Source organism: Ranitomeya imitator, chromosome 2 (assembly GCF_032444005.1).
Source record: "Ranitomeya imitator isolate aRanImi1 chromosome 2, aRanImi1.pri, whole genome shotgun sequence".
Lineage (NCBI taxonomy): Eukaryota > Metazoa > Chordata > Amphibia > Anura > Dendrobatidae > Ranitomeya > Ranitomeya imitator.
In genome coordinates, this window is record NC_091283.1 from 293,073,437 (window position 1) to 293,099,540 (window position 26,104).

Genomic DNA, 26,104 nt, shown 5'->3' on the forward strand with positions numbered 1-26,104 from the left:
GAGCCGTAGTAGAAGATGAAGATGTCGTCCTCATCATGAAGTAGTTATTTCTCCTGTCATGTGTAATGAATATCTCTTGCAGTATTGCTAATGCCGATTCCAGTGTCGGTAAATGAGATGAGAAAGAAATATATCTTGGTACCGTGTTAGCCAGTAGATAGAAAAATATTTAGAATTGAGAGTCTTCAGTGGTTCAGTTAATGGCTAACTGAAAAGATGGTAACAAATTGCAAGCTTTCGAGACTACACAGGTCTCTTCATCAGGCAAAGACTAAAACAAATTCTGAAGAATCACATATTTATGCACAACATGGCATATAAAAAAAAAAAGGGAAAACCATGGAAAAGGCTGGTTTCACATTTGCGTTTAAATCCGCAGCGTTTAAAACGCATCCGCAAGTGGTGTAAAAAACGCATATAAATGCGTACAAACGCAGCGTTTTTTAGACGCATGCGTTGTCGCATGCGGTTAAAAAAACGCCGCGTTTGTACGCGTTTACATGCGTTTTTTCCTGCATTTGCGTTTTTGATGCGCATGATGAGATACTTCACAAGAGAAAAATCAAGATAACCAGACACCGCCAATGGGACTACAGAGGGCGTGTATGATGGGATCTCTATATATAGACCCTAGGGCTACTGAAATTTTAACAGTTTGCTACTGTATCCTGTGTCATGATGGATCTTCGCATGGAGAGCTTTTATTTCAACATGGATTTCAGCTTCAAGCTGTTTCTTGCCTGTGCTTTTGCTTGGGAGCAAGACAGAAGTCGCGAAAGATGGAGAAGGAGACAATGTAGGCGTTTTTGGAGGCACCCCATTATCGAACTACGTGAGAGTCGTGGAGTCTATCACACGCTCTATGCCGAGCTTAATGCCAACCCGGAGAAATTCCGTGAATACACACGAATGTCGCAAGACTCGTTCCGGGATTTGCTTTCTCGTGTCCAAGGAGCCATACGGCGACAGGACACCCAGCTCCGTAGAGCGATTCTACCCGAGGAACGTCTGCTGGTTACATTAAGGTACGTTCAAAATCTAAACCAATGACACTACAAATTTAGTGTTTTCTGACATGTATTTTTTGTGTATTTTCCTTTCTTTTTTTATCGTAACCACACCATAAAAAGATTAGATTGTAATGTTTTTTTGTGTTTGTTTTTCTTCCAGATTTCTGGCCACCGGAGAGAGTTTATCATCCCTCCACTTCCAATACCGGCTTGGAATATCCACCCTGTCCGGAATAGTTACGGACACCTGCCGGGCTTTGTGGAATGTACTCCGGGATGAGTTTATACCCCTACCTATCTTGGACATGTGGCTTGAAATTGCGGAAAATTTCTGGAATGTGTGTGATTTCCCCAACTGTTTAGGAGCGGTGGATGGAAAGCACATTCACATTATCAAACCAGCCAGGACAGGATCGGAGTACTTCGATTACAAAAAATATTTTTCTGTGGTGCTCATGGCAATAGCCGATGCGAACTGTCGCTTCATCGCCGTGGACATTGGAGCTTTTGGCCGTGGCAATGATTCCCAGACTTTCAAGAACTCAGATATGGGCCGCCGTGTGTATGGCAACAATTTCAATTTTCCACCGCCGCAACCTCTCCCCAACACTCAAGGTCCACCGATGCCATTTGTTATGGTTGGGGATGAGGCCTTCCAGATGTGTGAAAACCTACTGAAGCCATATTCCAGTCGGGACTTGAACCACACTAGAAGGATCTTTAACTACAGACTGACCAGGGCCCGAAGAACAGTAGAGTGTACCTTTGGCATTCTGGTCGCTAAATGGCGCATTCTTGCATCAGCCATAAATCTAAAAGTGGAAACAGTCGACGAGGTGGTCAAAGCCTGTGTGGTTCTGCACAATTACATAATGGTTAAGGAGCAACCCAACATTGAACTGGATGAACCAGTTGCACACCCACTGCCCGATTTCCAGCATCACCCGCTGCGGTCAACTGCAGCCGTTGGTCACATGCGGGACCAATTTGCTGCCTTTTTTTATTCAGATATTGGACGTGTGTCATGGCAGGACAATGTGTAAATGTCCTGTTATAATTAAATCTGTACCAGTAATTTTCTACAATGATAATAATATTTCTCATTCATAAACTTTAGTTTTGGTTGTGTTGACCGTCTCTCCTATCTTTTTCCTCTCCAAATCAAGGTTGTCCTAAAACTGGCAGTATTTTATGTGTATTTAATATCAGTTTTTGTAATCCAAAACCAGGAGTGGGTGATAAAGGCAGAGGTGCTAGTTATTATGTTAATATCATAATTTACCTCTAATTGTTCCACTCCTTGTTTTGGTTTACAAATACTGATATAAAACACTGGCCACATACTGCTAGTAATGGCAGCCATGTTGCTTTATTGGTAAGCTTGTTGACGTCATTGCGTCATGATTGTCTTCTCCTGTATCCATTGGACACAAATTGAAGAGACAATCACTGTCACACTATCTATACTCATCAAGTCAGCTGTCAGAAATAATGAATTCATGATAAACATATACAGGCTCATGAATTCACTATTTCTGACACCTGTGCTGGTGAGCATAGATATGTAGCATGTGACCACCATTGTCCCATCAATTTGTGTGTAATCGATTATGTATAAAAAAGAGAAAATGGTGGTTATACAAGGCAGTTCTCTACTCAACAGGTCAGGTGTCATAACTAATGAGTGTGGCGACGTTTCTTGGCGCACGGTGTGTGTTGCCGGCGGCGATAGACACAATAAACCAAACTTAATTGTGGCAAATCAAACTTTTTTTTATTTTGTTAACAACTGAAATTATTTTTTACTGCGCCGGCTTGGAGTAGTGATGTAAACGGGGGGTGTGAAGAACTGAGGCCTGGCTATCTGTGGACGACACAGAGGTGGCAGGAGAAGGGGCAATGAAACTAGAAAGGTCTGGAAGTTCGGTGATGGGGCTTGACACATGAGAGGCTTGAGACGCACTGGAAGGGTGAGACAAACCTAACATTACAGACACATTGGTAGGTGAAGGGGGAGGAATAATAAGAGTCCTCTGTTTTTTTTTTTCTGGGTTTTTTTTGTTTGCCTGGTTGTGGGAGCTCTTGGTGGGCTCATATGCCGTGGCGTGGTGGCGGGTGACCTGTCAGGGTCTGGCTGCACTGTGTCAGATTCCATAGTGCTCGTAGAGCGTGCAGCCATGCCAGAGTCCATAGTGCTCGTAGAGCCTGCAGCCATGCCAGAGTCCATAGTGCTCGTAGAGCATGCAGCCATGCCAGAGTCCATAGTGCTCGTAGAGCGTGCAGCCATGCCAGAGTCCATAGCGCTTGTAGAGTGGAAGGCCATGCCAGGGTCCTGCTGCATCGTGGTGGTGGCGGTACGGAAGGCCATGCGAGGGTCCTGCTGCATCGTGGTGGTGGCGGTACGGAAGGCCATGCGAGGGTCCTGCTGCATCGTGGTGGTGGCGGTACAGAAGGCCATGCCAGGGTCCTGCTGCATCGTGGAGGTGGTGGTACGGAAGGCTATGTCAGGGTCCTGCTGCATCGTGGAGGTGGCGGTACGGAATGCCATGCCAGGGTCCTGCTGCATCGTGGTGTCAGTGGAGGAGGTCCAAGCAGGAGCAGCGGATGTCATGGTGCTGGCGGTGGGATGTCCAACTGCACTCGGCATGGTGGTGCTGTAGTGGTGTCTGGCTGTGGAAGGAATTGAGGTGGCCGTGCAGTGGGATGCAGCAGAGGTCGTTATTGAGGACAATCGTGACAGTGAAGGCACAGGTGGATATGCCCCCACTGTCTGCTGGAAATACCGACTCTGCTGCATAGCCTGCACGTAAGCAGCATTGCAGACCTGCATGACACTCAGCTGGAGATAAGGAGTAAGGTGTTCCGACATGCCCTGCTCAATTTGGTTAAAAAAATGATGAGCTGGCCTCTGGAGGTCGGCTTTCACTTGATCAAGGCTTTTGGTGACCTGGATACGTGCATTCAAGAGGTTATGTGAAACATCCATTCGGTCACCTAAAGCCTTGATTGCTTCGTGTAAAACCGAGCTCAAGTGCAAAAACTCGGGCATGACTGACCTGTCCGAAGCCCTCTGCCGCTGCCGGGATGAGCCCAAAAAAAAGGGGGCAGTGGAAGAGGACTGCGAAAGGGGAAGACCTGATGGACCAGCTCCCTGGTATCCAGTTAGTGTGGAAGGCCCACTTACTGCTGCGCTGCTGGATGGCTGGGATGGGTCCGTGGCTGTCGGATGAAGGACCGCTCCAGAACCTGGGCTGACAGTCGTGCTGTATGTGCTGTGAAAAAAGGAAAAATAAAATTATTATCAAAAATTTACCAGAAGCAAAATTCTGTGGAATTTAAAAATACAGATTATGGAAATACAATACAACCTAAAGCATGTGATAAATACTTACGTTCTCTGGGCAAGGACCGGTCTTAAAAATGCCAGAACGCGATGGTATTTGTACGTTCGGATCCTTGCTCCTGAACCACTGGGAACACGGCTCTCTTGACGCAGGTCCTTGTTGAAGCGGTCCTTCATCGAACGCCAACGTGTTTTGACTTTGTCCACTGTTAAAAAAAAACCATTATGGTCAGAAAATGGACTTTTTGCCGTGCTCAGACAACTGTGTGTGATGAGAGAAACTCCGGAGAGTTTCTTTCATCACACACAGTCGAGTGAGCACGGCCAAGGTCTCTGCTGCTTCACACTGCAGTGCAATACTTACCAAATGCACTTCGGACCCGTGCCGGGGCGTTGTCCCAGCCATCCCACATCGCTAGGGCCACCTCATTCCATAACCACCGGAGCGTGGTGTTGTTCGAGTGCAGTGGATCCCGGCTGTCCCACAACGGGACTCGCTCCTGGACCAGGGTGATAAGGAGGTCATTGTCTATCAGGTCATCGTCCCATTGTGAAACCTAAAAATTTAAAATTAAAGAAAGTCATTAAAGTTTGCTCAATTACATAAGGAAAAGAAAGAAAAAAGATGCTGAGAAATGGCATGAATAGGAAAGTCAACATACAAAAGGATTCCAGAAGAAAAAAATTAAGAAATACGAGTGGAAAGAAAGGAAGATTCAAGAATATTACACTGAGGACAGTCAGCCTTGTATACGTACGTATGACGAGGCAAATACGCACCTCGCTGACATGCTCCACTTCCGACTGTCGTGTCTCGTCTGCTTCAGAGTCTGGTGAGAAGTGACCTGCAACTGTCCACACCCTCCCTTTTATCACCTGGATGGTGGGGGGTGGCTTATCAGTGTCTAGACATGGTTTTCTCAATTGAAACGCATGCGTTCAAAGACGCAACAAAACGCATGTGCTTAAAAACGCATGCGTTTACATAGACAGCAATGGGTTTTTAGACGCAAACCTTGCGCAATCAAACGCATGCGTTTCCTGGCGGCAAATAGACGCCTCTAGAAATTACTACATGTTGCATTTCCGCGCCAAGATGCAAGCATCGAAACGACGCATGCGTCGTCAAACACGGCCAAACGCGAACAAAAAAAACGATGCATTTTTAATGTTAAATATAGGAAAACACGACGCATGCGTTTATATGCAAAAAACGCAAATGTGAAACCAGCCTAAGACAGGTGACATGAAGCAGAATTACCATGGGTGATAAACAGTTACGTCCATAAATGTTGGGCCAATTGACACTCACACTGCAGGATGAATGTGTCGCATGGATTTATGACTTTTTACATCAACTAAGGAACTTGCCCCTCAGACCATGTGGGGTCATCACAACAGAGACCCTAATCACAGGACAATAAAACAATCCTTATCTAAAAATTGGCCCAACATTTATGGACGTAACTGTTTATCACCCATGGTAATTCTGCTTCATATCACCTGTCTTATCCATGGTTTTTCCCTTTTTTTTCTATGCCATGTTGTGCATAAATATGTGATTCTTCAGAATTTGTTTTAGTCTTTGCCTGATGAAGAGACCTGTGTAGTCTCGAAAGCTTGCAATTTGTTACCATCTTTTCAGTTAGCCATTAAAAGGTATCAATCACTGAGGACTCTCAATTCTAAATATTTTGGTAAATGAGACAAGAATTAGCGTTATAGAAGATGAGTCTATGAGAAATGTATTCAGCTGCCGACTCCGATGAAGAAACTGCTTGTTGTCTGTGGCCTAAATATATAGGTTTTATTAGTAGATGTAAAGAAGGAATCTAAATACTGTAAAATAATAAATCTTCTCATATGTTTCCCTTATTATCTCCAGTAATTGTATTATTACACAGGATTTTTATGATGTTACATCGGCTCATCTTCTCATTCAGGTCTCTACAATATCGGATCCTCTCAGTGAAGATCTTCTGTATAAGATAATTTTTCTGAATCGCCCATCAAAGATGGATATGGACAGAGACAAGATGGCGGAGAGGATATTACACCTCACCCTAGAGATCCTCTTCCGTCTTACTGGAGAGGTGAGAGATTCTGATGACGTCACATTACATCATTCTTATCTATGGAAATAACAGATGGACAGAACTGGAGAGGTGAGGACTCTGGGAATGTCTGTAGTGAGATTTATTAATGTGTCTCTCCATAACCAGGATTACACAGTAGAGAAGAGGATCACTAGTGAACGCTGTCAGGACCCCTTTTCTGAGGGATGCGAAAGACTCCTGAGCCCAATCACGAGGCCTCCACCTCACCCCCTGATACATGAGGACATCAATGACCAGAAGTTCCTAGAACACATCTACAAGATGATTGAGCTGCTGACTGGAGAGGTGACACTGCTGGGAATGCTGGGACATTATACAGTAACACTATGAAGGGATCAGGAGATGACGGTATCATTGTATGTGTCAGGTTCCTATAAGGTGTCAGGATGTCGCTGTCTATTTCTCCATGGAAGAGTGGGAGTATTTAGAAGGACACAAAGATCTGTTTAAGGACTTCATGATGGAGGTTCCCCAGCCCCTCACATCACCAGGTAATAGAACTAAATACACACGGCCTATAATTATCTGTATGTAAAGAATGAATTCAGTCCCTGTATGTGTTTCCTCCAGATCTATCCAGTAAGAGGACAACCCCAGAGAGATGTCCCCGTCCTCTTCTTCTACAGGACTGTAAACAAGAAGATCCCATTGTTCCTCAGGATCATCAGGTAGATGGAGAGAAGGTGTCATGAGATCTCCCCTATGCAGTGTAGACTGCTGTGAAGGTGTTGTGCTCAGTCTTGTTTTATCCCCCAGTATTATATGTTTTATACATGTGTAATGTGAATGGTGGAGATTGCAGGATTAGAGCTGATCATAGATGTGACTTCTCCATCTGTCTGTGACTTTTACAATATTTGTTTCAGGGTGAAGATCTGACCCATAGTAATACTACAGAGACATATGTGAGGGGTGATGAGTGGTGTAAAGAGGAGTTTCCTACATATGACTACCCAGGTGAGTAGTAATCACTAAATGCAGAGAAGTCACAGATTCTTCTCCGCTATCGGCTTTGGCTGCTTTATCGGTGGTGTAGTCCGGCAGTATCACAATCATTGCCTCCCGACCATGACATTCTCCTCCACCAAAAACTGTTCAAATGACTTTGGGTATTGAAAGCCCTTTTCTATAGAACTTACCACCTGGAGGATCCACCTACCCCCTGGGATTTGAAGATACTGACCTTACCTGCCCAGATCTGTAAACAACAAAGTCAAGAAAGCGCAAGTAGAATGTGCTGACAAGTTAAAAAATCACTTGAAGAATTATATTATGATGGGTCTGGAAGAGAAAGCAGAGGGTAATGATGCTGCTGGCTTCCTAGATCCCTGATATCTTATTGGATGAATCTCCCTTCTCTCCCTTCTGTGCTGCTGAATGTGCTCATATGGTCCCTACAAGACCAGGTCCAGTCTTCCTGTGCAAATTTTACTTTTATGATCGATAACATTAAATTTGCGGTGAGGCCAGGTGTGAATTTCTGTACAATAATAACAGTTTCCCTTCTCCTGACTTTTAAATTTCTTTTAAAACCTTCTAACTTCAAACAGGATTGTGATAAACTACAGGAAAATCGTTACACCTGTGCCATGATATTTCTCTAAGCTGTGTGTGGCTGATGGCTGTAATATACATTTATTCACCCCTGCAGGAGATGTGTTGACCTTGCTCGAGCCCTGGTTTCATGGATTCACTCCACGTCCTAAATGACATTATGTGTTCGATCCTAAGGAGTTTACCTTACTGCACAATCTCTCCTGAAATGGGAGCGCTAATACTTTCTCTACTCTTCTGGTCAGGACTCATAGTAGCTCCAATGGTCCACCATAAATGAGTGCAACTCTCGTATAGTGTTGGAGTTCTCCCCTCGTACATATGTTGTTGTTGGGGATGTAACATACTTTTTATTCTTTGTGTTTATTTTACCTGTTCATTCTGTATGATAGTTTGATTGTGGTGGGATCGGCCTACCTCACTTATGTGAGTGTGTAACTGATAGTCTTAAAAAAGCTCTCCATCGCCTCTTCCAAATGCTGAAGATCTAAATTTAACCCCTTCATGACCCAGCCTATTTTGACCTCAATGACCTGGCCGTTTTTTGCAATTCTGACCAGTGTCCCTTTATGAGGTAATAACTCGGGAACGCTTCAATGGATCCTAACGGTTCTGAGATTGTTATTTCGTGACATATTGGGCTTCATATTAGTGGTAAATTTAGGTCAATAATTTTTGCGTTTATTTGTGAAAAAAATAAAAATTTGGCTAAAATTTTGAAAATTTCGCAATTTTCAAATTTTGAATTTTTATTCTGTTAAACCAGAGAGTTATGTGACACAAAATATTTAATAAATAATATTTCCTACATGTTTACTTTACATCAGCACAATTTTGGAAACAAAATTTTTTTGCTAGGAAGTTATAAGGGTTAAAATTTGACCAGCGATTTCTCATTTTTACAACGAAATTTACAAAACCATTTTTTTTAGGGACCACCTCACATTTGAAGTCAGTTTGAGGGGTCTGTATGGCTGAAAATACCCCAAAATGACACTATTCTAAAAACTCCACCCCTCAAGGTACTCAAAACCACATTCAAGAAGTTTATTAACCCTTCAGGTACTTCACAGCAGCAGAAGCAACATGGAAGGAAAAAATGAACATTTAACTTTTTAGTCACAAAAATTATGTTTTAGCAACAATTTTTTTATTTTCCCAAAGGTAAAAAGAGAAACTGGATGCCGAACGTTATTGTACAATTTGTCCTGAGTACGCCGATACCTCATATGTGGGGGGGAACCACTGTCTCGGTGCACGACAGGGCTCGGAAGGGAAGGAGCGCCATTTGACTTTTTCAATGAAAAATTGGCTCCAATCTTTATCGGACACCATGTCGCGTTTGGAGAGCCCCTGTGTGCCTAAACATTGGAGCTCCCCCACAAGTGACCCCATTTTGCAAACTAGACCCCCCAAGGAGCTTATCTAGATGCATAGTGAGCACTTTGAACCCCCAGATGCTTCACAAATTGATCCGTAAAAATGAAAAAGTACTTTTTTTCACAAAAAAATTCTTTTAGCCTCAATTTTTTCATTTTTACATGGGCAACAGGATAAATTGGATCCTAAAATGTGTTTGGCAATTTGTCCTGAGCACACCGATACATCATATATGGTCACAAACCACTGTTTGTGCACACGGCAAGGCTCCGAAGGGAAGCAGCGCCATTTGACTTTTTGAGTAAAAAATTAGCTCCAATTGTCAGCGGACACCATGCCACGCTTAGAGAGCCCCTGTGGGCCTAAACATTGAAGCTCCCCCATAAGTGACCCCATTTTGGAAACTAGACCCCCCAAGGAACTTATCTAGATGCATAGTGAGCACTTCGAACCCCTCGGTGCTTCACAAATTGATCCGTAATTATGAAAAAGTACTTTTTTTCCACAAAAAATTTATTTTAGCTTCAATTTTTTTAATTTTTACATGGGCAGCAAGATAAAATGGATCCTAAAATTTGTTGGGCAATTTCTCCTGAGTATACCGATACCTCACATGTGGGGGTGAACCACTGTTTGGGCGCACGGCATAGCTCCGAAGGGAAGCAGCGCCATTTGACTTTTTGAGTGAAAAATTAGCTCCAATTGTCAGCGGACACCATGCCACGCTTAGAGAGCCCCTGTGGGCCTAAACATTGGAGCTCCCCCACAAGTGACCCCATTTTGGAAACTAGACCCCCCCAAGGAACTTATCTAGATGCATAGTGAGCATTTTGAACCCCCAGGTGCTTCACAAATTGATCCGTAATTATGAAAAAGTACTTTTTTTCCACAAAAAATTTATTTTAGCCTCAATTTTTTTAATTTGTACAAGGGCAACAGGATAAAATAGATCCTAAAATTTGTTGGGCAATTTCTCCTGAGTACACCGCTACCTCACATGTGGGGGTAAACCACTGTTTGGGCGCACGGCAAGGCTCGGAAGGGAAGCAGCGCCATTTGACTTTTTGAATGGAAAATTAGCTCCAATCATTAGCGGACACGTTGCATAATGAAAGTATGTAGTATATGTCAGGTTGGTATGTGGTTTAGTGTACATCAGGATGGTGTGTGTTGTGTAGTATACACCACACACACACCAACCTGACATACACTATACCACACCACACACCAACCTGACACTATGTCAGGTTGGTGTGTGTGGTGTAGTGTACGTCAGGTTGGTGTGTTTGGTGTAGTATACACCACACACACCAACCTGACATACACTATACCACACACCAACCTGACGTACACAACGCCACACACACCAACCTGACACACTATGTCAGGTTGGTGTGTGTGGTGTAGTGTACGTCAGGTTGGTGTGTGGTATAGTGTACGTTACGTTGGTGTGGTGTAGTGTACGTCAGGTTGGTGTGTGTGTAGTATACACACACACACACCAACCTGACATACACTATACACACCAACCTGACGTACACAACGCCACACACACCAACCTGACACGCTACGTCAGGTTGCTGTGTGTGGTGTAGTGTACGTCAGGTTGGTGTGTGGTATAGTGTACGTTAGGTTGGTATGGTGTAGTGTACGTCAGGTTGGTGTGTGTAGTATACACACACACCAACCTGACATACACTATACACACCAACCTGACGTACACAACGCCACACACACCAACCTGACACGCTACGTCAGGTTGGTGTGTGTGGTGTAGTGTATGTCAGGTTGTTGTGTGGTGTAGTGTACATCATGTGTGGTGTAGTATACACCCCACACACCAACCTGACGTACACAACCTATGTCAGGCTGGTGTGTGTGGTGTAGTGTACGTCAGGTTGGTGTCGTATAGTGTACGTCAGGTTGGTGTGTGTGTGGTGTATACTACACCACACACTCCAACCTGACGTACACTACACCAAACATCAACCTGACATACACTACACTACACCACACACACCAACCTGACGTAGTGTGTCAGGTTGGTGTGTCTGGCGTAGTGTACGTCACGTTGGTGTGTGGTGTGGTATAGTGTACGTCAGGTTGGTGTGTGTGGTGTTGTGTATGTAAGCCTGGTGTGGGTGAGTCCATGTCAGGATGTGTTTAGTCAATGGATGTGTGATGAATTTTGAAGCATTCATTCAAATGCAGTCCAGGTTTGTCAGGACACGTTTCACATTGGAAACGAGTTGTTTTTCTTGTCCCCCTTTTATAGCACACTCGGCACCTTTTTCTTATCCCCTCTCTGGGAAAATGTTGCCCCAGTACCATACGGGAAACTTGAGTTCCAGAGGTGCTGGGGCCCGCTCCTTCCTCGCCTCCAAACATCAGGGCCTTTATCACCGCCTCCTGGAACTGAAGGAAGGTGTTGTTGGTCTGGTCTGCACATCGTGATAGCACCTATGCATTATACAGTGCCATTTGTACGATGTGCACAGCCAGTTTTTTATACCACACCTTCGTTTTCCGCATGGCACTATAGGGCTGGAGGACTTGATCAGAAAGATCAACTCCCTCTATGTGTTTGTTGTACCCCAGGGCACAGTCCGGTTTTTGGACCTGTACTGGGGTACCTCGAACGGTGGTGGCCGTGGTGCCGGGACCATGGATTGTTGTCAAGAAAAAGATGTCCCTTTTGTCTTTGAACTTGACCACAAGCATGTTGCCACTACATTGGGCCCGGCTCTCACCCTTTGGGAGAGCCTGCTCAATTAGTGACAAAGGGAGACCCCTCTGGTTTCTGCGCACGGTACCGCAAGCGACGGTAGCTCTGGCAGAGAGGGATTGAAAGAGTGGGATGATTGTATAAAAGTTATCAACGTACAGATGGTAACCTTTATCAAGCAGTGTGTGGACCAAATCCCACACTATTTTCCCACTCACCCCCAGAGCAGGTGGACATTCTGGGGGCTGGATACTGCTGTCCTTTCCTTGATAAACTCTAAAGCTGAGAGTGTATCCTGAGGTACTCTCACAGATCTTGTAGAGCTTTATCCCGTACCTCGCCCTTTTGCTGGGCAGGTACTGACGGAACTGAAGCCTCCCTTTGAAGTGGATGAGGGATTCATCCACACAAATTTCCCTTTGGGGAATGTACACTTCAGCAAACTTGTTGCTGAAGTGTTCGATAACTGGCCGAATTTTGAACAGTCTATCAAAATTCGGGTCATCGCGAGGAAGGATGTCCGTATTGTCCCTAAAGTGGAGAAATTTATGAATCACCTCAAAACGTTTGCGATTCATAACCATGCCATATATTGGAGTTTGATATAAAATATCAGTACTCCAGTATTGGCGAATTTCTGGTTTCTTCACAATCCCCATGTGAAGGACCAGTCCCCAATATTTCAACATTTCTGCAGAGTCAACGGGACTCCAAGCAGAAAATGATGAAACTGGGTTTTGGGAAAAAAATTGCAGGGCGTACAAATTTGTTTGCTCCACCATGAGACTGACGATTGACTCAGAGAAAAAGACTTTGAAAAAGTCTATTTCCCGGAGGTTGGCAGTCTCGAATTGGATTCCTAATTGGGGAATGAAATCAGGAATCCGTGGAGCAAAATTTTCAGGGATGGGGGTCCAGACGGGGGCACTAGTGCTAGGTTGGGAGTGACTAGCACTAGGTTTGGGGTTACTTACACTTGGCTCCGGCTCTCCTCCCCTGGGCTCCGGCTCTCCTCCCCTGGGCTCCAGACCATTTCTCGACCTGCGACATCTTGGGGGTGGCGAGTCGGTGTCACTAGAGGAGGAAGAGTGGGAGGAATACAGAAAAGTGGGGTCCTCTCCCTCACTATCAGCTTCGGAGGCAAGAAAGGAATATGCCTCCTCAGCTGAGTACAGCCTTTGTGACTGGGATGAGCGGGACATTGTGTGTGGGGTGTGTGTGCGTGTGTAAAAAAAAATCTAAACTTTATTATAGTGTTGCATGTGTTTGGTGAAACTATTCTGCAGGAGAAGGCTGTCAGGCGCGAGGGGGCTGTCAGGCACGGGGGGGCAGGAAGGGGCTGAGGAGATGCAGCGTCAGATGGAAATGGAGCTGGCAGCAGCAAGTGATAAAGGGGGGTGATCAGGTGGACAGGGGGGGCAGGGGGTGATCAGGGGGGGCAGGGGGTGATCAGCGGGGCAGGGGGTGATTAGTGGTGATCACTGACGAGGGTGATCACTAGGTGAGGAGGGGCTGACAGGCGCAGGGGGCGGTAAGAGAGGAGAAATTAGCGCAGCAGCTGCAGGTGATAAAGGAGTGCAGGGGTGATCAGTGGGGGGCAGGGGGTGATCATGGGGGTGGGGGCGCAGGGGGTGATCAGGGGGGGCAGGGGGTGATTAGCGGTGATCACTGAAGAGAGTGATCACCAGGGGAGGAGGGGCTGACAGGCGCAGGGGGCGGTAGGAGAGGAGAAATAAGCACAGCAGCTGCAGGTGATAAAGGGAGGCAGGGGGTGATCAGTGGGGTGCAGGGGGTGATTAGGGGGTCGGGGGAGGCGGCGGGGGGGTTGGGGGTGATCAGGGGGTGATCACTAAAGAGGGTGATCACTAGGGGAGGAGGGGCTGACAGGCGTGGGGGGTAGGAGAGGAGAAAACAGAGCAGGCAGCAGCAGGTGATAAAGGGGGGCAGGGGGGTGATCAGGTGGATGGGGGGGGCAGGGGGTGATTAGGTGGGGCAGGCGGTGATCAGGGTGGGCAGGGGTGATTAGCGGTGATCACTGCAGAGAGTGATCACCAGGGGAGGAGGGGCAGACAGGCGCAGGGGGCGGTAGGAGAGCAGAAATAAGCACTGCAGCTGCAGGTGACAAAGGGAGGCAGGGGGATGATCACCAGAGCAGGGGGTGATCAGGGGTTGGGGGGAGTGGAGGACAGGAGATGGGAGTTACCTGTCCGTAGCAGCAGCGGCGGTAGTGGCAGTGGGGGAGGCGGTGGCAGCGGCGGCGCCGACACTGTGAAGAGGTGTGCGGCGGCGATCGCGGTGTCTGGGGGGGCAGGTGGGCAGTCAGGCACCTCGCTCCTCAGCTTCCACGGATGGGATGAAGCTGAGGAGCGAGGCAGACATTGTTTTTCTCCGCCCCTCCACATCTAATTGGAGGGCTAGCGTCACATGGACGCTAGCTCCAATCAGATCAGAGGGGAGGTGACAAAAAGGTCAGCAGCAGTGATCGTAGACCCGGGGGGGCAAAGCAACCCCCCCTCGGGTCAAGTATAGGTCCCCCTGCACCTGCGGGTCGGGTGAACTTTCATTAACCCCGGTCACCCGGCCCGCAGGAACGCAATCCTTCTGTGACACAGCATATGCGTCACAGGTCGGATTGGCACCGACTTTCATGACGCATACGCTGTGTCACAGGTCGGGAAGGGATTAAAGTGAACCTGTCAGCTGGATTGTGCACAGTAACCTACAGACAGTGTCGGGTCAGCGCCGTTATACTGATCACATTGATACCTGGTGATGAAATCCGTCTTGTGGTTGTTGTTTAATCTTTATTTGTAGTTTTCAGTTAATGAGATTCTCGTGCTCTGAGGCGGGGCTGTGGGTGGGGCTGGGGCTGTGGGCAGAGCTGTGTGTGGGCTGTGTGCGGGGCTTTATTTTGTACTCTGATTACATATTCATCTGTATCGGCTTATGACAGGTCACTGATCCCTCAGTGACCTGCCCCCTATTTTACATAATGCATATAATAGTGTTGATATTATTGTTGATTTTGCCTATAATATTGTGGCTATTATGAGGCTTAGAAAAAAAATAACATCCAGCAAAATGACACCGGAGGCACCTGTCCAGTAGCATCTATCTCTTATAGATGGTACTGCACAGGTGCCACCATCGCCGGTGACATTTTGCTGGATTGGTTTATAGAAACCCTGTTGCTTCTCAACAGCCTTTGAGAAGCTACAGGTATGTGCATACGTTGCAGAATTGCCTGTGAAATTTTCTTGGCAGAAAACACAGGTAAAAATCCGCACGGATTTGATGCTTATGTTCATGCGTTTTTTTATTCGGATTTGTATGCGTTTTTGAAAGCTAAATATAGAGAAAAAAAAAAGAATTGTGATGTCATTTCTTGTCCAACCTCTTCATTTACATACTCTATTGAACAATAATGTTTACACACACAGAAAGAAAGAGATAGATAGATAGATGGATAATAGATAGATCTATAGATAGATAATACCAAGCCCTATGTTTAGGAATAAACATAATAAAATAGTACATAAAAAAGTGAAATAAAGACACACACAAAATGTGCGTTAGGCCGGGGTCCCACTTGCGAGAAATTCGCAAGAGTCTCGGACATTAATACCCGGCACTTCCGCCGGCACTCGGGACTGGAGTGGTAAGCTGCATAGAAATACATGCAGCCATACACTCTGGTCCCGAGTGCAGGCGGCAGTGCCGAGTATTCACGCGAGAGACTCATGCGAGTTTCTCACAAGTGTGACCCCAGCCTTAAATGCAATATCTGTTTAATTTATAAAAAAAAATGGCGTGTGCTCTTTTCTGCACCATAGAGGGAAAGCCAGCGACTAGGGGCCAATGTTTATAGCCTGGGAAGGGGTTAATACCCATGGATCTTCCCAGGTTATGAATATCACTCTGTAGCTGTATATTTAGTTTTTACTGGTTATTAAAATAGGGCCCCCCCCAAAAAAAAAAACTATGTGGGGTCCCCCTATAATTAATAGCCAGAAATGGCTATGCAGACAGTTGCAGGCTGATATTCGTAGCCTAGGAAGGGGTCATGGGTATTGCCCCCTCCCAGGCTACAAACACCAGCTCACAGCCGCCCCAGAAATGGCGCATCTATAAGATGCGCCTATTCCGGCACTTAGCCTGTCTTCCCACTCCCCTGTAACGGTGGCATATGGGGTAGTAGTTGGGGGTTGATACCATCTTTGAATTGTAAGGTGACATCAAGCCGGCTTAGTAATGGAGAGGCGTCAATAAGATACCTATCCATTACTAATGCTATAGTTGTTAATGGGTTAAATAAGCAAAGACACAGCCAGAAAAAAGTATTTTAGTGAAATAAAACACTACACAGTTTTGCCATCTTTATTGTTCTGCCAATCCATGCGACGCCCTCGATCTCCTGCAAAAAAAGAAAAAATAATAAACCAACACAAATACTCACTGGTCCGATGGAGTCCATTTAATAATGACTGTCCCATGACGATCTCCCCTATAGAGGGTTCACATCAGCAGATGTGACAGCACTATAGGCCTCCAATGACACACTGACAGGAGACAATGGCTCCTGCAGTGCAACACTGAAGAGGTTACCTGAGTTCAGGCTCTCACTTTACGGCAACGCTGCGTAAGAATTTTCCCCCGCAGCGGTGCCGCAATTGACAGTATGAACTATACTGAACTCACGGCGGAGGGATACAGTGCAGAGGATTACCTCCTTCACTGCATCACCGGAGCCAATGGAGAGCGGTCGCATCTGCCGATATGACAGCTGTCCTCGGGAGATTGTTGTTGGACGCTCATTATTACATGGATCACATCGGATCAGGGAGTATACTGTTGGTTTTTTATTTTTATTTTTTTTACAGGTGATCGAAGGCTTCGGAGACTAGGTGTATGGTCAGTATGTATGATGTGTATGATTTTTTTTTTTTTAAACTTGAACACAGTAGCCAGATGATGGTACTACTACTGTCGCATTATCCGGCTTCCTGTCACTGTAGCAGGCATAGCCGGATGGGACTAGTAGTCTGATCGGAAGATGCCTGCCCACACAAAGCCACACACACACAGATACACACACACACACAGCCATACACACACAGATACACACACAGACACGCACATCTTCTCCGTACACAGTCTCCGCCCACACTCTTCCCCCTCCCCATCTGCAGTGTTTCTCACAGGCACATCTGCAGCACTTCCGCAGATCTTTTTTAAACCTGCGATATTGCTGCGGATTGGCCTGACATAATGGAAGTCAATGGGTTCAGAAACGCTGGAAATCCGCAAAAATAATTGACATGCTGTGGGAAAAAAAACTGCAATTCCGCGCATTTTTACACTGCATGTGCACTACAAATGTCAGTTTCACATTGACTAATATTGCTTGTGCACTACACTGTGGATTTGATGCAATTCCGTGCGTCCAAAAACTCTGCAGATCCGCATCAAAATCCGCAATGTGTGCACATAGCCTAATGTTTTTCCATTGACAGATCATGGACCTGTTTGGACTTGTTTTTTGGGAGATGAGAATTGGTATTATTTTCGCCTAAATAACATTGATTGGTTTCTTTTTATTCTATATCTGGGAGGCAGAATGAACAAACAGTTGAACCCCACACACTACTGGTTCATCTAATAAGGTTTTCTATTAGACTGTGAACTGTCATTGTCTTGGTAAATAATTAAAGTTTTTTTTACATAGCCTGCCATTTTTATGGACAGTTTAATTAGAAATGTTTAAAAATATAAAACTCAAAAATATTTTATTAAAAAATAATTGTTTTTTATCTTGGCAGATGACTGTACCAGGAGATCAGAAGGACAGCTGACCTCTTCAATTTTTAAATATGATGATCTTGAGATCCTACAAGATACAACTGAAGTGAATGCTATTACTCCAGTTATAAAATCATCCATTCACAGCAAAGATCTGTCAGCTGATCCTTTGAAACAGATCGTGTCTTCTGATTCATTACCGGCTACTAAGGAAAATCAAAGTCACAAAAGAGGCATTAAAAAACAAACTGCTCCTAAAGCAAAGAAGTCATTTTCATGTTCAGAAAGTGGGAAATATTTTAACACGAAAGCGCATCTTGATAACCACCAGAGAACTCACACAGGGGAGAAGCCTTTTTCCTGTTCAGATTGTGGGAAATGTTTTAACCGGAAAGAGGTTCTTCATAGACACCAGATAACTCACACAGGGGACAGACCTTTTTCATGTTCAGAATGTGGGAAATGTTTTAACACGAAAACGCATCTTGATTACCACCAGAGAACTCACACAGGGGAGAAGCCTTTTTCCTGTTCATTATGTGTGAAATGTTTTAACCGGAAAGATCTTCTTGTTAGACACCAGAGAACCCACACAGGGGAGAAGCCTTTTTCCTGTTCAGAATGTGGGAAATATTATCGCTGGAAATCAGATTTGGTTAGGCACCAGAGAACTCACACAGGGGAGAAGCCTTTTTCATGTTCAGAATGTGGGAAATGTTTTAAATGGAAATCAGATTTGGTTAAGCACCAGAGAACCCACACAGGGGAGATGCCTTTTTCCTGTTCAGAATGTGGAAAATGTTTTAAACAGAAATCAGCTTTGGTTACGCACCACAGAACCCACACAGGGGTGAAACCTTTTTCATGTTTAGAATGTGGCAAATGTTTTAGCGTGAAATCAGTTTTGGTTAAGCACCAGAGAACCCACACAGGGGAGAAGCCTTTTTCTTGTTCAGCATGTGGGAAATGTTTTAATCGGAAAGAGCATCTTATTAGACATCAGAGCAGTCACACAGAGGAGAAGCCTTTTTCCTGTTCAGAATGTGGGAAATGTTTTAATCGGAAAGAGCATCTTACTGGACATCAGAGAACTCACACAGGGGACAGACCTTTTTCGTGTTCAGAATGTGGGAAATGTTTTAACACGAAAGCGCATCTTGATTACCACCAGAGAACTCACACAGGGGAGAAGCCTTTTTCCTGTTCAGAATGTGGAAAATGTTATAACCGGAAAGAGCTTCTTGTTAGACACCAGAGAACACACACAGGGGAGAAGCCTTTTTCCTGTTCAGAATGTGGGAAATGTTTTAACACGAAAGCGCATCTTGATACCCACCAGAGAACTCACACAAGGGAGAAGTCTTTTTCCTGTTCAGAATGTGGGAAATGCTTTAATCGGAAAGAGCATCTTATTAGACATCAGAGCAGTCACACAGAGGAGAAGCCTTTTTCATGTTCAGAATGTGGGAAATGTTTAACCTAAAAGAGCATCTTGTTAGACATCAGAGAAATCACACAGAGGAGAAGCCTTTTTCCTGTTCAGAATGTGAGAAATGTTTTAACCAGAAAGCGCTTCTTGTTAGACATCAGAGTAGTCACACAGGGGAGAAGCCTTTTTCCTGTTCAGAATGTGGGAAATGTTTTAACTGTAATGCAAATCTTGTTAGTCACCAGAGAACTCACACAAGGGACAGACCTTTTTCCTGTTCAGAATGTGGGAAATGTTTTAACACAAAAGCGCATCTTGATACCCACCAGATAACTCACACAGGGGAGAAGCCTTTTTCCTGTTCAGAATGTGGGAAATGTTTTAACCGGAAAGAGGTTCTTGTTATACACCAGAGAACTCACTCAGGGGACAGACCTTTTTCATGTTCAGAATGTGGGAAATGTTTGAACACGAAAGCGCATCTTGATTACCACCAGAGAATTCACACAGGGGAGAAGCCTTTTTCCTGTTCAGAATGTGGGAAATGTTATAATCGGAAAGATCTTCTTGTTAGACACCAGAGAACCCACACAGGGGAGAAGCCTTTTTCCTGTTCAGAATGTGGGAAATGTTTTAACTGTAATGCAAATCTTGTTAGTCACCAGAGAACTCACACAAGGGAGAAGCCTTTTTCCTGTTCAGAATGTGGGAAATGCTTTAATCGGAAACAGCATCTTATTAGACATCAGAGCAGTCACACAGAGGAGAAGCCTTTATGATTTTCTTAATGTGGGAAATATTTTACTTGGAAATCAACTGTTAATAAACATCAGAGATGTCACATAGGGAAGAAGCCATTTTTATGTTCATAATGTTGGAATAGTTTTAACCAAAATTGGATCTTGTTAAAGGGGTTGTCTCATGTCATTCCTCATGTTTGCTGACAAAAGGATAAAACTAAACTTTAATAATTCCAAATGTAAAACTATACCAATAATTCACCCCCTGAAGGTAAGTCAGAAAGTGACTAATAGAAAAAACATGTACCCCATATTTCAGTATATAGGGTGAGGTGAGGTATACACACTCACTCTCAAAGCCTCTCACTTCTATGGGTTTCATCGTCCTCAGGGGTGAACCTAGCCTCTCTGCTGCCTGAGGCAAACGGAAAAATGGCGCCCCCCCACAGTCCCTGCCTCACTGCCTGTGCACACACATCCCTCCACCGGACCCGGTAATCGCCGCTCGCAGTGGCATACCGGCAGAGGTGTATCTAGGGTTTCTGGCACCAGGGACAAGAATTCATTTTGGTGCCCCCCCTCCACCAAGGACATATGCGATTTGCACACTTAGTCATGTGCCCACGAGCTCCTCTCCCTAATGCTCTCAATGTTCAGTGAAAAACTGAGAGAAGCAGAAGAGAAGCTCGTTGTCACAGGACCATAAGTATGAAAGTCGCATATGAGTGAAGTGTCCATGTGACGACTACTGGAACCTGCAGAGCTGAATCCTGACATCGTAGCTTCTGAATTCTCACAATGCATGCACTGCAGACTACTAGGATTCTCCCTTGCCGGTGGACGGTCATGTCAGCACAAGCATGTGATTTGTATACTTCTGACCACATTCCGCCTAGACGTGCCCGGCCTCGCTTAGTTCATTTTCAATGATGGAGGCTACACATGTCTAGTCAGCACGTGACCGCATGTATGTAAATCACCAGCACGAGAGAATCCTGACAGCGTGCAGTTCGCACTGTGAGAAGTCAGAAGTCTGCAGTCACAAAGAATGACTGCAGACTCATTACAAACCTGGACAACCCCTTTAAAGCTCCTAACATAAATAAAAACATGAGAATTAGTTAGTATCACAAATAACATTTACATCCAGGTACCTTATAGATGGCGTTGACTCTGGAGCCGTTCTTCTTTTCTTCATCTTGTCCAGACCCCATGATGAGTTTTCTCAGCCACAGCCGTCTCTGCAGACTTCCATCTTTTGCGCTCTTTTGCAGAAAATCTCCACAACACGCCCTTAAAGATACAAGTGTCATTATAATGCTCCGGAATAAAAAATTGCCCCTCACTATATTGTCTGCACAAAATATGACCCCCACACTGTCCCTCTTATGGTGCATGCTCTTCACACTGACCTATCCTTTCTATACCGGCCTCCTCTTCACACTGTCCTCTCACACTGTGTCTCCCTATAGGGCCTAGTGTTTATACTCCATATTTATACTCCATCCTCCCACCCTGTGTGCATGGCTCCCCCATCCTCCCCTGCGTGCATGGCTCCTCTATCCTCCCACCCTGCGTGCATGGCTCCCCCATCCTTCTCCCCTGCGTTCATGGCTCCCCTGCATTCACAGGTCCCCCATCCTTCTCCCCTGCGTTCACGGCTCCCCCATCCTCCCCTGCGTTCACGGTTCCCCATCCTTCTCCCCTGCGTTCACGGCTCCCCATCCTTCTCCCCTGCGTTCACGGCTCCCCATCCTCCCCTGCGTTCATGGCTCCCCCATCCTTCTCCCCTGCGTTCACGGCTCCCCATCCTTCTCCCCTGCGTTCATGGCTCCCCCATCCTTCTCCCCTGCGTTCACGGCTTCCCATCCTTCTCCCCTGCGTTCATGGCTCCTGTTATGATGCGGTGGTTTAGGAGCAACATGGAATGAGCTCTGAAGGAAGTGGTATTTGTACTGACCGCAGTCCCTAAGCTCAACACCACACTAGAAGTAGCCGTGGGATGTACCTGTCACTCCCTAGACATCTCGACACAGCCTAAGAGCTAACTACCCCTAAAGATAGAAGCAGGAAAACTATCTTGCCTCAGAGAAAATCCCCAAAGGATAGATTAGCCCCCCACAAATAATGACTGTGAATGGAAAGGGAAAAGACATACACAGAATGAAACCAGAATGAGCACAGGAGGCCAGTCTAGCTAGATAGAAAGGACAGGATGGAATACAGTGCAGTCAGTATAAAACACTACAAAAATCCATGCAGAGTTTACTAAAAACTCCACACCTGACTAAAGGTGTGGAGGGTAAATCTGCTTCCCAGAGCTTCCAGCAAGACAGAATTAATTCATACTGATAAGCTGGACAAACATAGAAAACACAGAACGGATAAGTCCACAAGCTGTGGACAGAAAAGCGCAAGCAAGAACTTAGCTGAACTGGTCAGGATAACAGTGAAATCCAAAGAGATGTGAATCCAACCAGAAACCATTTACAAGTGGCACAAGCTGAAGGAAAAGCCAGGCTTAAATAGCCGAGCAGAAACGACGATCAGGTGGAAGCAGCTGAAGACAGCTAACTCCAAGGAACAGCCATACCACTATAAACCACAAGAGGGAGCCCAAGAGCAGAACTCACAAAAGTGCCACTTACAACCACCGGAGGGCGCCCAAGAGCGGAATTCACAACAGTACCCGCCCCCCTTGAGGAGGGGTCACCGAACCCTCACCAGAGCCCCCAGGCCGATCAGGACGAGCCAAGTGAAAAGCACGAACCAAATCGGTGGCATGGACATCGGAGGCAACAACCCAAGAATTATCCTCCTGGCCATAACCCTTCCACTTGACAAGATACTGAAGCCTCCACCTCGAAAAACGAGAATCCAAAATCTTCTCAACCTCATATTCCAACTCTCGCTCAACCAACACCGGGGCAGGAGGGTCAACCGAGGGAACAACGGGCACCACATATCTCCGCAACAAAGATCTATGGAAAAATTATGAATGGAAAAAGAGGCAGGAAGAGCCAAACGAAAAGACACCGGATTAATAATTTCAGAAATTTTATAAGGACCAATAAACCGAGGCTTAAATTTAGGAGAAGAAACCTTCATAGGAACATGACGAGAAGACAACCAAACCAAATCCCCCACACGAAGCCGGGGACCAACACACCGACAGCGGTTAGCAAAACGTTGAGCCCTTTCCTGAGACAACCTCAAATTGTCCACCACATGAGTCCAAATCTGCTGCAGCCTGTCCACCACAGAATCAACACCAGGACAATCAGAAGGCTCAACCTGCCCAGAAGAAAAACGAGGATGAAAACCAAAATTACAAAAGAAAGGTGAAACCAAAGTAGCCGAACTAGCCCTATTATTAAGGGCAAACTCGGCCAACGGCAAGAAAGACACCCAATCATCCTGATCAGCAGACACAAAGCATCTCAAATAGGTCTCCAAGGTCTGATTAGTTTGCTCAGTTTGGCCATTAGTCTGAGGATGAAACGCCGAAGAAAAAGACAAATCAATGCCCATCCTAGCACAAAAGGCCCGCCAAAATCTAGAGACAAACTGAGAACCTCTGTCAGACACAATATTCTCCGGAATACCATGCAAACGAACCACATGCTGAAAAAATAATGGAACCAGATCTGAGGAGGAAGGCAACTTAGGCAGAGGTACCAGATGGACCATTTTAGAGAACCGGTCACAAACAACCCAGATAACAGACATCTTCTGGGAAACAGGAAGATCCGAAATAAAATCCATGGAAATATGCGTCCAGGGCCTCTCAGGGACCGGCAAAGGCAAAAGCAACCCACTAGCGCGGGAACAGCAAGGCTTGGCCCGGGCGCAAGTTCCACAGGACTGCACAAAAGCACGCACATCCCGCGACAAGGAAGGCCACCAAAAGGACCTAGCAACCAAATCTCTGGTACCAAATATCCCAGGATGACCAGCCAACACTGAACAATGAACCTCAGAAATTACCTTACTTGTCCATCTATCAGGAACAAACAGCTTCCCTACTGGACAGCGGTCAGGCCTATCAGCCTGAAATTCCTGAAGCACCCGTCGCAAATCAGGGGAGATTGCAGAAAGAATCACCCCCTCCTTAAGAATGCCAACCCGCTCAAGGACTCCAGGAGAATCAGGCGAAAAACTCCTAGAGAGGGCATCAGCCTTAACATTCTTAGATCCTGGAAGATACGAGACCACAAAATCAAAACGGGAGAAAAACAGGGACCATCGAGCCTGTCTAGGATTAAGCCTCTTGGCCGACTCGAGGTAAATCAGATTCTTATGATCGGTCAGGACCACAACACGGTGTTTAGCTCCCTCAAGCCAATGTCGCCACTCCTCAAACGCCCACTTCATAGCCAACAACTCCCGATTGCCAACATCATAATTGCGTTCCGCAGGTGAAAACTTTCTGGAAAAAAAAGCACATGGTTTCATCAAAGAACCATCAGACTCCCTCTGAGACAAAACGGCCCCTGCCCCAATCTCAGAAGCGTCGACCTCAACCTGAAAAGGAAGAGAAACATCCGGTTGACGCAACACAGGGGCAGAAGTAAATCGGCGCTTAAGCTCCTGAAAGGCCTCAACAGCCTCAGAGGACCAATTCGTCACATCAGCGCCTTTCTTCGTCAAATCAGTAAGGGGCTTAACCACACTGGAAAAGTTGGCAATGAAACGGCGATAGAAATTAGCAAAGCCCAAAAATTTTTGAAGACCCTTCACAGATGTGGGTTGGATCCAGTCATGAATAGCCTGGACCTTAACAGGATCCATTTCTATAGACGAGGGAAAAAAAATAAAACCCAAAAAAGAGACCTTCTGAACTCCGAATAGGCACTTAGACCCCTTCACAAATAAAGCATTATCACGAAGGATCTGGAACACCATCCTGACCTGCTTCACATGAGACTCCCAACCATCGGAAAAAATCAAAATATCATCCAAATATACGACCATGAATTTATCAAGATAATTGCGGAAAATATCATGCATGAAAGACTGGAACACAGATGGAGCATTAGAGAGCCCAAATGTCATCACAAGGTATTCAAAATGGCCTTCGGGCGTATTAAATGCAGTTTTCCATTCGTCACCCTGTTTAATACGAACAAGATTATATGCCCCTCGGAGGTCAATCTTAGTAAACCAACTAGCCCCCTTAATCTGAGCAAACAAATCAGTAAGCAAAGGTAAGGGGTATTGGAATTTGACCGTGATCTTATTAAGCAGACGATAATCAATACAGGGTCTCAAGGAGCCATCCTTCTTAGCAACAAAAAAGAAACCCGCTCCCAATGGTGACGAAGAGGGCCGAATATGCTCTTTCTCCAAAGATTCCTTAACATAGCTCCGCATGGCGGCATGCTCTGGCACAGACAGATTGAAAAGTCGGCCCTTAGGGAACTTACAACCAGGAATCAAGTTAATAGCACAATCACAGTCCCCATGTGGAGGGAGGGAACTGGACTTGGGCTCATCAAATACATCCTGGAAATCCGACAAAAACTCAGGGACCTCAGAAGAGGGGGAAGAGGAAATCGACATCAAAGGAACGTCACTATGTACTCCTCGACAACCCCAACTAGTCACCGACATAGTTTTCCAATCCAGCACCGGATTATGTTCCTGTAACCATGGAAATCCCAGTACAACAACATCATGCAGGTTATGCAACACCAGAAAACGGCAATCTTCCTGATGTGCAGGAGCCATGTACATAGTCATCTGTGTCCAGTACTGAGGTTTATCCTTGGCCAAGGGTGTAGCATCAATGCCCCTCAAAGGAATAGGGCTCTGCAAAGGCTGCAAGGAAAAACCACAGCGCCTGGCGAATTCTAAGTCCATTAAGTTCAGGGCAGAGCCTGAATCCACAAATGCCATGACAGAAAAGGACGACAATGAGCAAATCAGGGTCACAGATAAGAGAAATTTAGGCTGTATAGTACTAATGGTAACAGACCTAGCGACTCTTTTAAGGTACCGTCACACT

The 26,104-nt window shown here is 45.6% G+C and overlaps 2 protein-coding genes across 2 annotated transcripts in view; both read left to right on the forward strand.

Moving 5' to 3' along the window:
• The window catches only part of LOC138663264 (zinc finger protein 813-like), an 88,219-nt gene extending 68,017 nt beyond the window's left edge, over nucleotides 1–20,202 (forward strand). The window contains exons 6-11 of the mRNA XM_069749437.1: nucleotides 6,297–6,446; nucleotides 6,576–6,755; nucleotides 6,838–6,961; nucleotides 7,041–7,138; nucleotides 7,337–7,427; nucleotides 17,949–20,202. Coding sequence (XP_069605538.1) covers nucleotides 6,297–6,446; nucleotides 6,576–6,755; nucleotides 6,838–6,961; nucleotides 7,041–7,138; nucleotides 7,337–7,427; nucleotides 17,949–19,411 — 2,106 coding nt within the window. The 3' untranslated portion in view covers nucleotides 19,412–20,202. The remainder of the gene's footprint in view (nucleotides 1–6,296; nucleotides 6,447–6,575; nucleotides 6,756–6,837; nucleotides 6,962–7,040; nucleotides 7,139–7,336; nucleotides 7,428–17,948) is intronic.
• Nucleotides 19,641–20,136, forward strand: LOC138666435 (gastrula zinc finger protein XlCGF17.1-like). The gene is made up of 3 exons (XM_069754656.1): nucleotides 19,641–19,651; nucleotides 19,773–19,958; nucleotides 20,016–20,136. Exons 1-3 carry the CDS (start codon nucleotides 19,641–19,643, stop codon nucleotides 20,134–20,136), a joined length of 318 nt encoding a protein of 105 aa, XP_069610757.1.
• Nucleotides 20,203–26,104: the final 5,902 nt, after the last annotated feature.